At 37.1% G+C, this 15,802-nt stretch overlaps 1 protein-coding gene across 4 annotated transcripts in view; it reads left to right on the top strand.

The window, feature by feature from the left end:
* The first annotated feature begins 3,377 nt into the window (after positions 1 to 3,377).
* Positions 3,378 to 15,802, top strand: part of LOC103468128 (oxysterol-binding protein-related protein 6-like) — a 19,918-nt gene continuing 7,493 nt past the window's right edge. Inside the window, exons 1-16 of one of the 4 annotated variants that reach the window (XM_017306193.1) lie at positions 3,378 to 3,467; positions 3,589 to 3,668; positions 3,811 to 3,893; positions 4,539 to 4,736; positions 5,591 to 5,719; positions 6,586 to 6,639; positions 6,756 to 6,869; positions 6,997 to 7,164; positions 7,659 to 7,797; positions 7,910 to 8,028; positions 8,996 to 9,082; positions 10,415 to 10,568; positions 10,776 to 10,909; positions 11,775 to 11,867; positions 13,986 to 14,166; positions 14,291 to 14,365. In XM_017306193.1, coding sequence (XP_017161682.1) covers positions 4,608 to 4,736; positions 5,591 to 5,719; positions 6,586 to 6,639; positions 6,756 to 6,869; positions 6,997 to 7,164; positions 7,659 to 7,797; positions 7,910 to 8,028; positions 8,996 to 9,082; positions 10,415 to 10,568; positions 10,776 to 10,909; positions 11,775 to 11,867; positions 13,986 to 14,166; positions 14,291 to 14,365 — 1,576 coding nt within the window. In that variant the 5' untranslated portion in view covers positions 3,378 to 3,467; positions 3,589 to 3,668; positions 3,811 to 3,893; positions 4,539 to 4,607. The other 3 variants (XM_017306195.1, XM_017306194.1, XM_008414980.1) reach the window with 3 other exon arrangements.

The following is a 15,802-nucleotide window of genomic DNA, read 5'->3' on the forward strand; positions in this document are numbered from 1 at the left end:
TACCCCCAAGAATTTAAAACTACTTTCACCCCTGGTCTCGCCTGGTCTTAATGTCCGATTAAATGAAATGACTAAATAATAATGATAGATATCTGATTTACATTTTTTAAAGCCAAAAATGTAATGGCTGAAAGTTGCTTGACTCCATCTTGTGCTGATTGCTTTGCATGTGAAATTTTTGCTGACCAACATGAAGTAAAAAAAATAAAAATAAGAATCATATACATAATTGCAGTATATATAAAAGATGCTATACATGCCATGTCTAAAATAGTCTGATTCTAATATGTTCCTTCTATGGGTTGTATTTACAGTAAGCCAGTAATCAGCTATATTAGACAAGGATTGTGTCTAACTCTTAATCTTCACCACATACAGTACAGACCAAAAGTTTGGACACACCTTTTCATTCAAAGAGTTTTCTTCATTTTCATGACTATGAAAATTGTAGATTCACACTGAAGGCATCAAAACTATGAATTAACACATGTGGAATTATATACTTAACAAAAATGTGTGAAACAACTGAAAACATGTTTTATATTCTAGGTTTTTCAAAGTAACCACCTTTTGCTTTGATTACTGCTTCGCTCACTCTTGGCATTCTCTTGATGAGCTTCAAGAGGTCATCACCTGAAATGGTCTTCCAATGGAGTTCCCAGAGATGCTTAGCCCTTTTGCCTTCACTCTGCGGTCCAGCTCACCCCAAACCATCTCGATTGGGTTCAGGTCCGGTGACTGTGGAGGCCAGGTCATCTGGCGCAGCACCCCATCACTCTCCTTCTTGGTCAAATAGCCCTTACACAGCCTGGAGGCATGTTTGGGGACATTGTCCTGTTGAAAAATAAATGATGGTCCAACTAAACACACTTGTGACTGCACTTGGGGACACTTTCAAAGACTGACTGACCTTCATTTCTTAAAGTAATGATGGCCACTCGTTTTTCTTTACTGAGCTGCTTTTGTCAGTAAAGAACAAAGAACACAGTAAAGAGTGTTAGAATTTGTATTTGCCATAATACAAATTCTAACACTCTATTCAGTAGGACTATCAGCTGTGTGTCCACCTGACTTCTGCACAACACAGCTGATGATCCCAACCCCATTTATAAGGCAAGAAATCCCACTTATTAACCTGACAGGGCACAACCTGTGATGTGAAAACTATTTCAAGTGACAACCTCTTGAAACTCATCAAGGGAATACAGAGTGTGTGCAAAACAGTAATCACAGCAAAAGGTGGCTACTTTGAAGAAACTAGAAAATAAGGCGTATTTTTAGTTGTTTTACACTTTTTTGTTTAGTACATATTTCCACATGTGTTACTGTATTTTCCGCACTATAAGGCGCACCTAAAAACCTTCAATTTCTTCAAAAGCCGACAGTGCGCCTTATAATCCGGTGCGCCTTATATATGGACCAATATTGAGCCACAACAGGTCTAGCAACTACGGTAAGCAGCTGCCGAYTTCATTTTCCCCCATAGAAGAAGAAGTGCGCGGTGCATGCTGGGATAATTGTCAGAACGCTGGTTTGTTAATAAAGTTTGATAATACATTTACCCAGAAAGCAGTTGGGCACAATATCGCAACACCAACACCGTGAGTGAAACAATGACTGGGGCAGACTACTATATAAAGTACTCGAGGACCATTATAATGCGGTGCGCCTTATATATGAAAAAAGTTTTAAAATAGGCCATTCATTGAAGGTGCGCCTTATAGTGCAAAAAATATGGTAATTCATAGTTTTGATGCCTTCAGTGTGAATCTACAATGTCAATAGTCATGAAAATAAAGGAAACTCATTGAATGTGTAGGTGTGTCCAAACTTTTGGCCACACCTACACACACACTTTTGTCATAGTACCCCAAGAATTTAAAACTACTTTGACCCCTGCTCTCTTCTGACCTTCAAATGACAACTCAAAACTCATCTGTTCAAGTTTGACTTCTCCGTTAAATTTTTTAGCTATTTTGTGGTTTTGTGTCTTTGTAGACACTTTCTTTACTGTTTAATTTGTGTTTTTAATGTTGTAAAGTATCCTTGGGTGTTTTGAAAGGTGCTGACTAATAAAATGCATTATTACTATTATTATATAATGTCTGAAGATGAAGACTGAAGATTAAATAGTTTTTTGTTTTTATTTTTAATGACATTATTGCAACTATAATAAGATCGGGTTTAAAGCAAAAGCTTTTTGTCTAAGAGTCGTGTAAAAGTGTGATAAGTCTGCAACAATCAAAAAATTTAATTTGTATGAAACCAAACCTCAATGACAACTTCAGTTATTATTGTATTCCAACATAATTTAATCCTTTCATATTGCAGGATTGATATCAATGTGCAGGAAATATTCCACCCCTCCACAGTGAACATCAGTCTGTCCCCCATTGTGGTTCCACAATATGATTTCATCCATCCATCCATTTTCTTACACCCTTGTCCCTCAGTGGGGTCAGGAGGTGCTGGTGCCTCTCCAGCCAACGTTCCGGGCGAGAGGCGGGGTCACCCTGGACAGGTCACCAGTCTGTCGCAGGGCAACACAGAGACACACAGGACACACAACCATGCACACACACACACACACACACACACACACACACTCACACCTAGAGACAATTTAGACAGACCAGTTAACCTGACAGTCATGTTTTTGGACTGTGGGAGGAAACCGGAGTACCTGGAGAAAACCCACCATGCACAGGGAGAACATGGAGACTCCATGCAGAAAGACCGGGAATCAAACCCAGAACCTTCTTGCTGCAAGGCAACAGCTCTACCAACTGCGCCACTGTGCAGCCGTCAATATGATTTAATGGAATCATATGATTGAATCGAAATGATCTTTAATATAAGGTGCATGTCACAACATTTGTTGTGAAATGGTGCTACAGAAATAAACTGAATTGAATTTAATTGTTTTCTCTGAGCAGGAGTTTGTCATAATCTTTCCAGTCAAAACAAAGATGCTTTATTGAGCACAATAGTCAACAATATTCAGTTTAAAGTGACTTCAAGTTTAGCTGAAAACATTGTTTTTCTTTGGTAATTATTTATTTTTAGGTCAGTTCAAACATGCTATTGTCTCTATTTCTGGACTTCACATTATATGCCTTGAAAAACAATTCTCTAAGTTAAACAGTCATGATTTTGGGTCATAAGGCTGCAGTTGTTTTTTTTTTTTTTTTTTACAAATTTAACCTGTGTATCCTATTTTCATTGTTTAGACATATTTTCAACTAAGAAATGTTGAAAACGTTTTAGTTTGTGTTTTGCTTGATTATTAAACTTTGAGCCTGTTGTGTCATCTGATTAAAATCTGTTCCACAGCTCGTCATTCTTGTGCCGGCAGAGTGGATGAGCCAGTCTGGGGAGCTGGATTTTTGGTAGGTTTTTTTCCATTAGCTCCACCCAGATACTTGCTAGCTGCTAGGAAGGACTCTGACAAACAAGTTTTCACTCAGGTGAGTTAGTGTTTTGTCTAACAAACAAGAAAATTGTAGGTTTTCTCTCTGCTAAGTTCCTGATTCTTTAAAGGTCTTGCTGAATTCTGATGATTTTATTGTTTGTTGTTTTTGTTCTCAGGAAAACTTGGACAGTTTCTATGAGAGGCGTTGACTCTCAGCTAGAGTGGAGGAGCTTGTTAGTTATTTAGATCAGCACAGGTGAGTTTCATTTGTAATTGAAACTTTTGATGGCTAAACTGTCTGCATGTCTGTTGATACAACTATGAAGATTATTTTATAGACATCAAGGTAAAGAAGACCTCTTGTTCTGTGTCTTTAACAAATTCTTTTTTTCCCTCAGGGCTACTGGGGCAGTGGGGACTATCTTAAATATCCTTGTTTCTTAATTGGTGAACCAAAGTGGCTCACTAATCACTTAACTTGGTGAGTAGATCCATTAAATTAACTCCTGTTGATTCCAAAAACGGTGAAACTTTTATTGTGTTGTGAAACACCTAAGTTCAGGTGAGACTGAGAGTATTGACCTAGGAACAGGGAAAATAAAATGCTGTTCTGTAAAACAGCATTTTGCAATTACTTTTACAAGAACAGGAAAAATATTGGTACTTTCAAACTACAGTTACAAAAAGTGAAGGGAGAGGGGTTCTTTTTGAGCAGTTTCAAAGTAAATCAAGTAATATCCAAGGATCATGTTTATAAAATCTAAAAACATTATACATTGAATGTCACTAGAAATAGCTGTTTTTACCAAACCCGCATTTCCAAAGAAAGGCACCTTATATTAAAGTTCATTTCCAACAGTAATAAAGTTGACATTTAAAGAATTTGCTATATCATAATCTAAGTATCATCAGGTTTTATCATAAAATTGGCACAAAGTTGATTTTTAAAGTTAGATTTCAAGTACTTTAAATTAATTTGAAACCTTTTTCTGCAGTTCCAATGATTTTGTGTGCCTTTAATTTGTGGTATTCTAACCTCATATTTCAGAGCAGATTTATAGAGATTTTAGTTTAAATAAATGTTTTTATTTTCTGTAGATTTATTTATCTTATTTTTGGTTTTCAGTTTTTCAGAACTCTCCATAAAACAAGACGAGGTCCAAAAATTGTTTCTCTACTTATTTATCTTCATCAAATGAAACCGATGGACCATCAGGTGGGCAGTTCCCAGTCTGTCATCAGCTTTGATAAATCCCCTGTCAGCACATTCAAACCATCCCATTCACGGAATAACAGCACAGGTTCATCTAAACATTCAAAACAGGTAAGAAAAATAAATGTTTCCTTTGATTTGAACATATTCGATGAAAGACCTGGGACCCAGAAATGTATCTTCTATTTTTTATTATTTTTTTTACAAAACAAAATCTCACTCTATGACTAATACACGTCTAGTCCACTGTCATCTGTCCAAGTGACATTTATTTCAGAAAGCTTTATGAAGAGGCCTTTGCCATTTATTCAGAGTACATGTTCTGTTTTAGAGAACATCGTTATTCTTCTGGCAAATCTTGCAAACAAGTTGTTGGTGTTTTCTAAGTGTGCAGCCAAAGCTGTAGTCTCCCAACGTGTATCGTTTAGCTTTTTTGCAGTTTTACTGAGCTTTGCACAGTGGGAGGTTAGGGTAATTTTCCTATTATTCCCCATTATGTACACCTCTGGGAATACTGGTTGCAGTCCATGTTTAATCTGGAGCGTAGTCAATGTAACTTGGGAAAAGATTGGACTTTTCCCAAGCCATTACCAAACAGCTGGGTAATGGCCTCCATAAGCATGGGCAGGGATTTATTTGCACCATGCTTACTGTTATAGTTTGCTTTATTCCCCATGACTGCAAATAGATGGAGTATAACCAGACTTGCATGTTTACTTTGCATCTGCTGAGATTTAGTCACGTGAGCTGTTCACAACAGAAGCTCTGTAAGATATGATTTAAAAGTCTCCAGAGCTATAAAGTTTCCAAAGTCAGAAGTGACACACAATCAACTTGTACTATTGATGGTACTGGTAGCAAAAAGCCTCAAAGTACATAATATAAAATATTGACCCAAAATCAATGCCAATGTTCCACTTTTGTGATGTACATCATTTCTTCACTCTCTAAATGTTTTTTGTTAGTCTCGTAACTGGGAGGTAATGGAAGAAGCTTGCTCTGTTCCTGGTTCCTCTCTGGACCTCAGTATCCCTGGGATCTGTGAGGGTTACCTGATGAAGAGACGGAAGTACCCATTGAAAGGCTGGCACAAGGTAATCGCTTGATTGGTTGCAATGTGTGTATATAGCTCCGTTTAGTGTCATCTAAGAATATATTGCAATTAAGAAAGATGGGCCAAATGCACTCAAAAGGGATCTTATTGTCCATTCCATCCATTTTCTTTACACCCTTGTCCCTTTGTGGGGTCGGGGGGCTGATGCCCATCTCCAGCTAATGTTAGCTAAGATCTTACTGTAATTTAGGGAAAATAGTAAAAAAAAACAGGCTTTCTCAGCTTACAGTAGATATCTAAAGTGTCTATCACAAGTATATTTTGTTTTATGGGGGTAAAAGTTCAATGACCTGGTTGCATATTTATGCACAGTCATAAAGTAATACTTTGTTCAGTTTCTGCCATTTAGCACATTTGTGTTCAGTTGCCAAAAATGCTAAATCTGACTAACCTAAAGTCAAGTTTGACCCAATTTTTCTGACATTTCATGCATTTGCATCCTTTATGACGTAGCAGAGAAGTTAGAGGATTAAGTCAAACAGATGCTTTATTTCTTCTGTGAGAAAAAATAAAAATGTCCTGCAGCTTCTTGGATCTTAGTTTGTAACTTTAGTGCTGCTCCAGAACCAAGGTGTGAAAAAGTGCTTTCTAAAAATGTTATTGGTAATTTTATGACTCTAATACAGGTTGGTTTAAATTGGGTAAAAATTTGCACATGCACATTTAGTATTTTATGGTAAAATACTTTGTCTGACTAGATTCACAAAACTTAAAGAAAATCATGTTGCACTGACACACAAAAAAAACATGCAAGAGGCTGAGCTGCACATTTTTTTCTTAGAACACTGAAATTGCTAATCTCAATATTGTTCAGCCATTTTCTGTTGATTCTTTTCTGTCTTTCAGAGGTACTTCCTGCTGGAGCGGGGAGTTCTCAAATACTCAAAAACTCAACAAGATGTGAGTCAAAGCTCCTTGCACCACACTGAATCACATCCATGAAATGCATTATTGTTTGATTTTCAATATACCGTAGTCTAGTGGAAAAGATGAGCAAATTTGTTGTTTTGTTTAAGATTCAAAAAGGAAAGCTCCATGGTTCTCTTGACATCAGCATGGCTGTTATGTCTGTGAATAAGAAGTCCAAACGAATAGACCTTGATGCTGGAGACAACCTTTATCATCTTAAGGTACCGAAACATTTGTAACTGAGATATCTAAACTACTAACAACATGCCCCTTTTAAAATGTTTCAAAAAAATCTGGCATTAGTCACTTGCCTCAGGTTCTCTATATTTCTCTCCTTTTCCATGTTAGACAAAGAGCAGTGATATCTTCTACATCTGGCTGACGAAGCTGGGTGCCCATCGTCTTTTTAGAAAAAATGAAGCAATGAGTGTCCATCGTGGAGTTCTTCATGCTCTCTCCTTGAACCAGAGTACCCTGCCAGTTGTGGGCACCATGACCCAACAAAGCCTATCAACTGTGAGTATAAATTATTGCAAAAGGTGATTGTCCCAAAAATAATTTACCTTACGTCACATATTTAAATCAGTTGCTAAAATTGCTTGGGTATTTTAAATTAAACCAGGACTCAACCCTATATTTATAATCCATTTAGGTTTTATTCAGTTTTGCTGAATAAAACCCATCTGGCTTTGGGTGGTGAATAATTTCTTAAAAGATTCTTGTGTCTAATTGTAGAGTTATTTTTATAAACCTATTACATTTTGTATTCAGCTTTTCTTGATGGATTTTTATTATAATTTTTTGGTCTGGAAATGAATGTACATTGGAAAAAAGTTTTTGTTTGCAATGTTTTTAGTTTAGTGGTCACAGCAATTAACTTCCAGTGTTTGTTGTTTTTCAATAAATTTTTTATTCTCTCTATTTTGAGTTTAAAATTTCTAATACGGTCTTAAATATTTAAAAACATGACAAAGATTTTCTTCTTGGTGTTTAATGTGTGTGTTGTCTAGCCTCATCACTACCCCAGCTCAACATCAGGGGAAGGTCCTGAGATCCGAATTTCTGCTCCTCCTGCCCCGTATCCAGGGGTGACCAACAAAGTGTCTGCTTGGCTGCAGCAGACCCACAGCATTGATGCAACTTCCAATGGTAAAAAGCTCTGCTTTTTACTATCTTTACACCTTCATTAAGATGAATTTACCTTTATTCTGTGCTGGTTACTATAATCTTTTACCTTTCATTCTTCACTCGCTGTAACCAGACCTGGCTCGGAGTCAAGCAGAGCTGGCAGAACTGGTTCAACTCATACAGCGACTACACTGGCTGGAAGGAAGCGTCCCCATCACCAATACTGACCTGGAGATGCGCATCAGTATGCAGGTAAGTACCCTGATCCCAACTTGTTAAATTTCTTGTAGTGGTGGTGTTTTTTTTTTTTTTACTGGACAAAGGCTATGTACCAAACCAATGCATCTCGACAAATTTGAATATTGCAATATTTACAATATTTCTTGCCAGTCATCTCTGAAAATTAGTCATTTTATAGAGATTCATGACACAGAATAAAATATTTCAAACTTATTTTTTGCTCATTTTGGTGTATAGGTGAAGATAACGTAACATTTGGTGTCTCAGAAAATGAAAATACCACATTAGATGGAAACACAAACATCAGGTTTCTGAAAGGTTCTGTACATTTCTATTCACCCAACACTCAGTGGGCCTCCTCTTGCATAAATTACTGCATCACAGCACTGTGGCATGGAGGCCAGCAGCCTGGGGTTGTGTGTAGCTGTAATGGAGGCCCAGATTTCTGCCTTGCTGGGGCTGGTATCTCTCATCTTCCTCTTAACAACCCCAGGATTATGTATCTGAGTGCATCCCAATGTCTACATACATACAATATTGTATTTTAGAGCAGAGACTGAGATAAGACTGATGCACAGCCTTTTAATTGTACAGAAACCATATTAGTTGCAATTGATACTCAAACTGAATAGAAAAGCTTCTTGGAAGTATGATATATGAGTTATACATCTGTTTAAAATCATTTCCTTAATTGGTAAAGCTTTTGGCCAAATTAAACAGATGACGCAAAAATATTTTTCAAGATTGCTTGTCTTTTACTTCAACACTTGGGTACTACAATTTAAAATGGACAATAAAATCTGTTTATTTCACACTACACAAGTCTGTATGGTTTTGTGCAATGTGAAGTTAAAACTGAATCCATCTTCAAATTGACTTGGGTGAATTTCCCTAAATCTACTTTTAAGTAATAAAAAATGTCTGTAGATTCAATATTTTTGAGTAAAATAAATGATTTGTAGTTTTTGTTTGTTTCAAGAATCTCTTTCTAGAGAAACCCAAGAAGAAGTCAGGGAAGGTGGGTCACTCAAGAACTTTATCCCGTGTTGAAGCCATGGGTGGAACGGTAAGACTTTAGACATGCATGCTATCTGCAAGGAGGAATCATGCTACAGGAGACCTTTCCAGAACCAATATATTAATTTTATTTTTTCTCCCATTTTAATAAATTCATTCTTTGTCCCTTCCCCCCCTCCATACTTTTTTTCTAGAGACGTATTGTGCAAGATTTCGTATTGGCAGGTTTTTTTCTTTTCTTTTCTTTTTTACTTCTATTTAGGTTTCTACTGCTTCTAAAACGGTTCATGTTCTTAAGGAAAATAAAACAAATGCCCAACTATTTTCTGGGAAGAAGTTAATGTTTTTTAGAAAGTCATCAACTTTCAGAGCCATTTTTAGAAAAGGCTCTGAAAAATGAGCCATTTCTAAAACCTCGCAATTATTAAGCTATTTGGGTGGTGCTGTTCTTTTAGCTATAGCAGCCGAGCCCAGCTCCGCACTGAGCAACCCAAGAGGAGCTCGGGCAGTTTTAGTCAGTTGGTTTTACTTCTTTATGTGCTGCACAATGGCTGCTGGAAAGACAAGTGTTTTGTTGTTGACTTGCCATCCAGAAGCCACCTGCTTGATGGTTGTGCAGGAGGCTCCACTACTTCTGCTTCCGCGTTTGTCTCGAGGTCTAGAATGTATGATTGTAAAAATGCACATCTGTCTGCAGCCATTTTCATGTGTATAAAGTGAAGGTTGAGTTGGGGGCGTGGTCAGCAGCAACACATTTGGAGTTGGTGACAAGAGGCCCTAAACTAACATGAGCTGATGTACATGATGTAATCTTCATTCCTGTCTTTTCCAGTACTTGTCTACTTTTGCACTTTCAGTTGATCACAATGTTATCTGTAAACATTGTAGTTCATGGAGACTCATCAGCTTTATTGCTCTGTAGTTGCCAGAGTTCTGCATGTTTCACTTGTTGTTCAGAATCGGCACCAGAACCTTTTCCTCCACTCCTAAGGCATCTTCTCACTTAATAGCTTGTTGAACAAAATAATCAAATGGTTATGTTATCAAGACCAACTGTCTTACCTCTCTTCAAAAAGAAGAGCCAAAAACTCTACACATCAGAGATGCTTTGTAGGCTTTTTAAATCAGTGTTGTTGCTTTGTAATGGTCTAATTGGTTAGTATTTCTTTTTAATGCAATTGTGCTGGAATCTAGTTAAAGTACAAAAAAAAATCTTCTAAAATACAAATTGGATGAAGAGAATTGAAGCTCTGCAAAATATGCTTTGCCTGTGGAAATTCACAAATATCTTCAAAACTAACTAAAACTGAAACATTTGGAATAAATGGTGATGTTTATATACATAGAATACAATCTTATTCTGCCTCTTTGTTTTTCCTAGTTCACATCAAGCCATCTGAGTACAAACAGTTCCAACATGGCTGCATCAGTCCAGTCCATACCTGACTATGTTTACTCACAGCTGTCGAACCCTCAGGTGACCTCACCTGAGGCAAAGAAGCTCCATCAAGACATTTGTATGCTTTCTCAGAGGGGTAAGAGTTTTTACCTAACTTGTCACTTGATGTATCATTTTTTTAATGTTCACTGTAACATTTACATTTATTACACATTCTACAGAAGTTTGACTGGAGAATATAATTTATTCAAATAGATCAACACATATATGCATATTGTTTTCATATTAATACTTAACTGAAAAAGGCTAGTGTGATTAAAATCTTGTGAATGTTTTGTTGTAGTCTATGGTTCTCTGAAGTCCATTCATGAGGTTTTGACCTTGGAAAGGGACAGACTGAGACAGGCGTGGACTAACCCTGACCTGAGGCAGAACACTTCTCAGCAGCTGGCGACATTGTGCAGCACATTGTCTGAGGTAACGGGGCCAAACAAACGCAGAGCAGATGCCTGCTGTAAAACTCATACATGGAAACAAGAAGAAGAAAATACATTTATAGACAAGGAGGACTTGTCTATAAGTATCCTTTGTGTCTTTGGGGTCGATATTATTGTAAGCAGTACAACTTTTGTCCATCTTTAAATATATATAGTTTCAGTTGTACTGCTTGCGATAGCCACACAGTATCGACCCTAAAGACACAAAGGAAGCCGAGCCCTCCTCGTCTCTGGGAGGTTCTGTGTGAAACTGTTCAACAGGTTTGTGCTGTTTCTAGGCAGAAACACGCCTCTTCCTTTGTTCAAGGAAAGGGAAGAGAAAAATTGACAGAAATGACTGACGCATTGAAATGGACTGCCCTCATTTTTCATGTACATGCTGCTGCATGTTGGAACCTTCCATTCTTTGTTGCTGTGACTATGGACTTTTATCATTTACCTTATCTGTATATGCAGTCGGGGAAAAGCGTATAATTTTAGTTCTGATTTGACATGTCATGGCACAAAAAAAATCTATCTTTTTATTGGGTTTTAAAATCAAAATCGGGTACATGCAATGTACCCAAGTTGAATACAAAGAAGTATAACTGATTAGTTTTTGTACAGTTTTCATTCTACATCGTCTCCCTCTCCAGTCCTGTTTTGTAAAATCTGTGATTTAGCAGGGTGTGCTCTTCTCTTCCAGGACTTTTTTTTTTTTTTTGGTATAACTAACTTCCATATTAACACCCACTGCTGACTCTTTTGATGTCTATTTAGTTATCGTTTCTCCTGTGTTTCCTTGACATTTCTCTGCCTGTGTGGATGCTATGCCTCCATGACTTTGTGTCTATATGCATGTGCAGCTTGACATGCGGTCTCATCTGACCAAAGTCCATTCGGTTTCCCTGTCCTCTGGTTCCACTGAAGATTCCTTCTGCACTGTCTGTACAAATCAGGTTTGTACTGTATTTGGTTAATCTTCAATTTTGGATTTGCTTCTACTCTTTTCATCTCCAAAATCTTACCTGTGAAAGTAAGAGGTATACTTCTTTCTGAGAAGATATTGCTGCATACACACAGCTAAATTTACATGCATGTGAAAATTGAATGGAGCTCCCCCCGCCAAGCGCCTCTGCTTGGCGGGGGGAGCAGAGATGCATGTAGAGAGACGAAACACGGCAGTATTCCTAAAAACTATTTCTCAAACGCATGAAACCTCTTTCAGTGAATTTTGTTAGCGAGACTCTTTGTGCTCCTTATGCCAGTCTGACAACAAAACTGATGGGAATGATGAAAGATTTCTAGGAAATGTGATTTTTTTTTTCACAATTTGAATATTGTTAAAAATGTAATTTGTCATTTCAGAAAATGAAAATGATATGCTGTATATATTAATTTCACACAGTGAAATATTTTGAGCCACTAGTTCTTGAAAATTTGACTTGGACCTTGGCACCTGCCCACAATGCCAAAGGTGCCATAAGTGGTGATTTAGATGCTGTTGCTGTGTTTGATTGGCCAACACTCTGAGCTAAACCCCTCTGGTATAATTGCCAGCAGGAAAAATGGGGTACCACATGCATGCTGCATTGTATTTGATAACCAAAGCAGGCCCAAACAAGAATTGAGTTCATACAGATAAACATGCATTTCTGCAGCCTGATATTTTTTTATATTTTTATTATTATGAATTTTCAGAGAGACAGAATTTTTGGTTTTCAGGGGATGACAAAACATCCCCTTTACCCAGGCAGGTCCACTTTTCAGGTTCAGATTGGGACATCTGGATGCCTGAATTTTCATCGTTAGTCAGGAGATTAATTGACAAACTTCATTTAACTGGTGTGATCCATGGAATATGCATCGTCAAATAACTTTTCTCCATTTGAGGAGCACCAGCAGCTGGTGTCTGGTGGGTGGTTCAGAGCAAACGGTGCCAAAGTGCTTGGCGGGTGCAGCCAAGACGTAGATGGGCAGCAGTATTCCTAAGAACTATCTCTCAAAAAAAGCCAGCGTTTTCTCTTCATACTATTTACCGTTACTCTATTAGTATAATTAGTTTTTCAAATGGCCAATTCTACTGTCAATATTATCATTCAAACTCAACATCCAAAACAATCAACCACAATATTCTACTAAAAACATAACAGAAAACTGTTGATCAGTAGAATGTTCCACCAAGTCAACAAATTGTGGCTGAATTGTAACTGGCATGAAATGGATTACTTTATGAAAATGTTATATTACTGTTCTGTGATGAAGCACCTTAAATACCTGCAGTACCAAATATGAAGCATATATTTTAATGATTTAACTGTAATATAACGAATGCATTCCTAAATAACTGTGCATTGTCTCAAAATATAAAACATTAATTCAAAAAAGCGAATAACAATGTATATATTATTATTACCATAACTACTCTAAAATTGGCAAAGACTTTCCAGGAAATAAAATTTGTGACCAATCTCATGGGAGCAGACATTTTGAAAAGAGAAACTGCTCTACCGCCTGCAGTGCAATGATAATCCTGTAGATGGCAGAATACAAGTCTCAAATTATGAACAGGTTGTTAGGCTAAGTATTGGTCATGCTGGGGGGCACAAACACGTGTGTAGTAAATATAATATAAATGGTGATCTAGGGTTAAGATTAAGAATGGGTTGGAGCATTTTTATGGCTTCCAGTAAGTGCAAAGCTTAGATTAGGCATATTTGATTCACATGAATCACATATGCCTAAATAAAGGATCTGTGTAACAATGCGCCCATTGTTTTTGTTTGTGTGTTATTTTATTTTATTTATTTATTTACTTGAGGGAAAAATAACAGGGAAGTTGGATTTTTTTTGTCTTTGTATGAATTGCATTTCACAAGAACCTGATTGCAGAAATCAAATCCTTCTAGTTCCCTCCCACCACAGCACGTGTTTTAACCACAGAAGAAAAAGTTATATCCTCTTAATGTCGCGTCATGATTTCATTTTGTTCATAAGAATCACAATAATCATTAGTCCATCAGTTTTCATTGAATCAAAATTATAGTTGAAAATCAAACTGGTGACCTTTCCTCCAGAGGACACCATCTATGGCTCGTCACATTCGTCGTGCTCCCTCAGTGGCAGAATCTACAGCAGAATATTTCGATGCCAGTGAGGTGATAATGTGTGAGACGTCCTCAGAGGCAGAGGCATCAGACGAGTCTGGACTGAGTGACATCACTACTACCAGCAACTCTGAGCCTGAAGAAGGTCACTGTAAGTTTATTTATTCCCCCCACTCCCTTCTCAAACAAATGCTACTGTTGCCATGGCTAATCTACATGGTAATAGAACCACAGTATAACATCCCCTCTCTTTAATCTTTTTCTCCTCTTTGTAGCTGCTGCCACTCTAAACTACAGAGAGAGTCTAAAAACAGCAACTGACAAACCCAGTCTGGTGCCCTCAGATACAGGTAACGAGATGACTTCTGTTGCCGTGGTTACAGCTGGCTCATGATATAGATCCATAAAATATGAAACTAAGATCTAAATGTGAGTAAATTGGTTGTAAAGGAACTTAATGCAAAGTTTTCAGCAATTCCAATGTAAGACAGGAAAATCTCCAATTGTCAATTCCTGTTTATTCCAAATCAAAAACCTGACCACAGAACTTTTACATCTTTTCCACCGTCAGGATTAACAATGTGAACGTGCAAAGTGAGTGGAATGACATCTAGTTTTACTAGGCATTTATAGTGGACATAAGGAAAAGTGAGTAGCAGTGTCTAATTTACTAACATCAACCTTTGGGCAAATGTAACAACTAATCGGTGTTCAAATACTTATTTAACTCCTAAAGCCTGAGCATTCCTGGAACCAGGGCAATTCAGCATATCCACCTACAAAATCAGTAAAGTTTCAAAGGAAAAAACAAACATGGACATATATGCTAAACCTGCATACCTGAAAAAACTCACAGCAATACTGATTTAGCCACACATGTAACCTTTTAAGGCACAAACTTTGCTCTTTCCAAGTTTACCAATGTTACTGCCATAGAAACAAAATTCACTGAGCCAGCAGCTGATGACGAGGAAAAATGAAGCTTGTTTTTTTTTTTTCCAAGTCAAAAACATAAATCCACTCTTGCTGTTAAAGTTTTATGGTCATAATCCATGTCCATCTCTGGTCCATGTGATTTTTTTCTGTCACTTGTTCACAACATGATTTTTGGAAATCCCTCAGATATTGAAGGTTTTAGGAATTTCTCTTTTATGAGGTAATTTGCATGTCTGTATGGACTAATAATAATATTAAAATGCCTAATTTATTTCCAGGATATGCATTTAGGAACAGTAAGTTTTTAAAGTGTTTTTTTGTTGTTGTTTGTTTGTTTTTTGTTGCCTTTATTCAGATCATATATAGATATTTTTTTTATGACAACTTCAGTAGCTTACTCTTACAGTTTTTTTTATTTATCATACATGATTGTGCAATTTAAGCTTTAGACAATGTATGGCAGCATTTAAAAGCTTAAATATTACTTTGTGACAATTTAACAACAAGAAGGAATTTTGGTTTAGAAATGAACTTTTTCCACTAATTTTTGCATTTTGTGGTGTTGGTGTCAGAAGGTCTGGTCTTGGTTTGGCCTTTACCTCAGATGGTGCAGTCCTGGTCCAAACCGGTTTTGACTCTCTGCAGTTGTCTTGACAACGGAGGGGCAATCACTTTTTCACATAGGGTAAAGGAGGCTTGGATATTTTTTCCTCCCTTTTTAAAATGAACACATTCATTTAAAAATGGTTTTTGTGTTTACTTGTGTTGTCTTTGACCAGGGGTGAAAGTAGTTTTAAATTCTTGGGGGTACTATGACAAAAGTGTGTGTGTGTGTGTGTGTGTGTGTGTGT

The sequence above is a fragment of the Poecilia reticulata genome, linkage group LG8 (assembly GCF_000633615.1).
Source record: "Poecilia reticulata strain Guanapo linkage group LG8, Guppy_female_1.0+MT, whole genome shotgun sequence".
Classification (NCBI taxonomy): domain Eukaryota; kingdom Metazoa; phylum Chordata; class Actinopteri; order Cyprinodontiformes; family Poeciliidae; genus Poecilia; species Poecilia reticulata.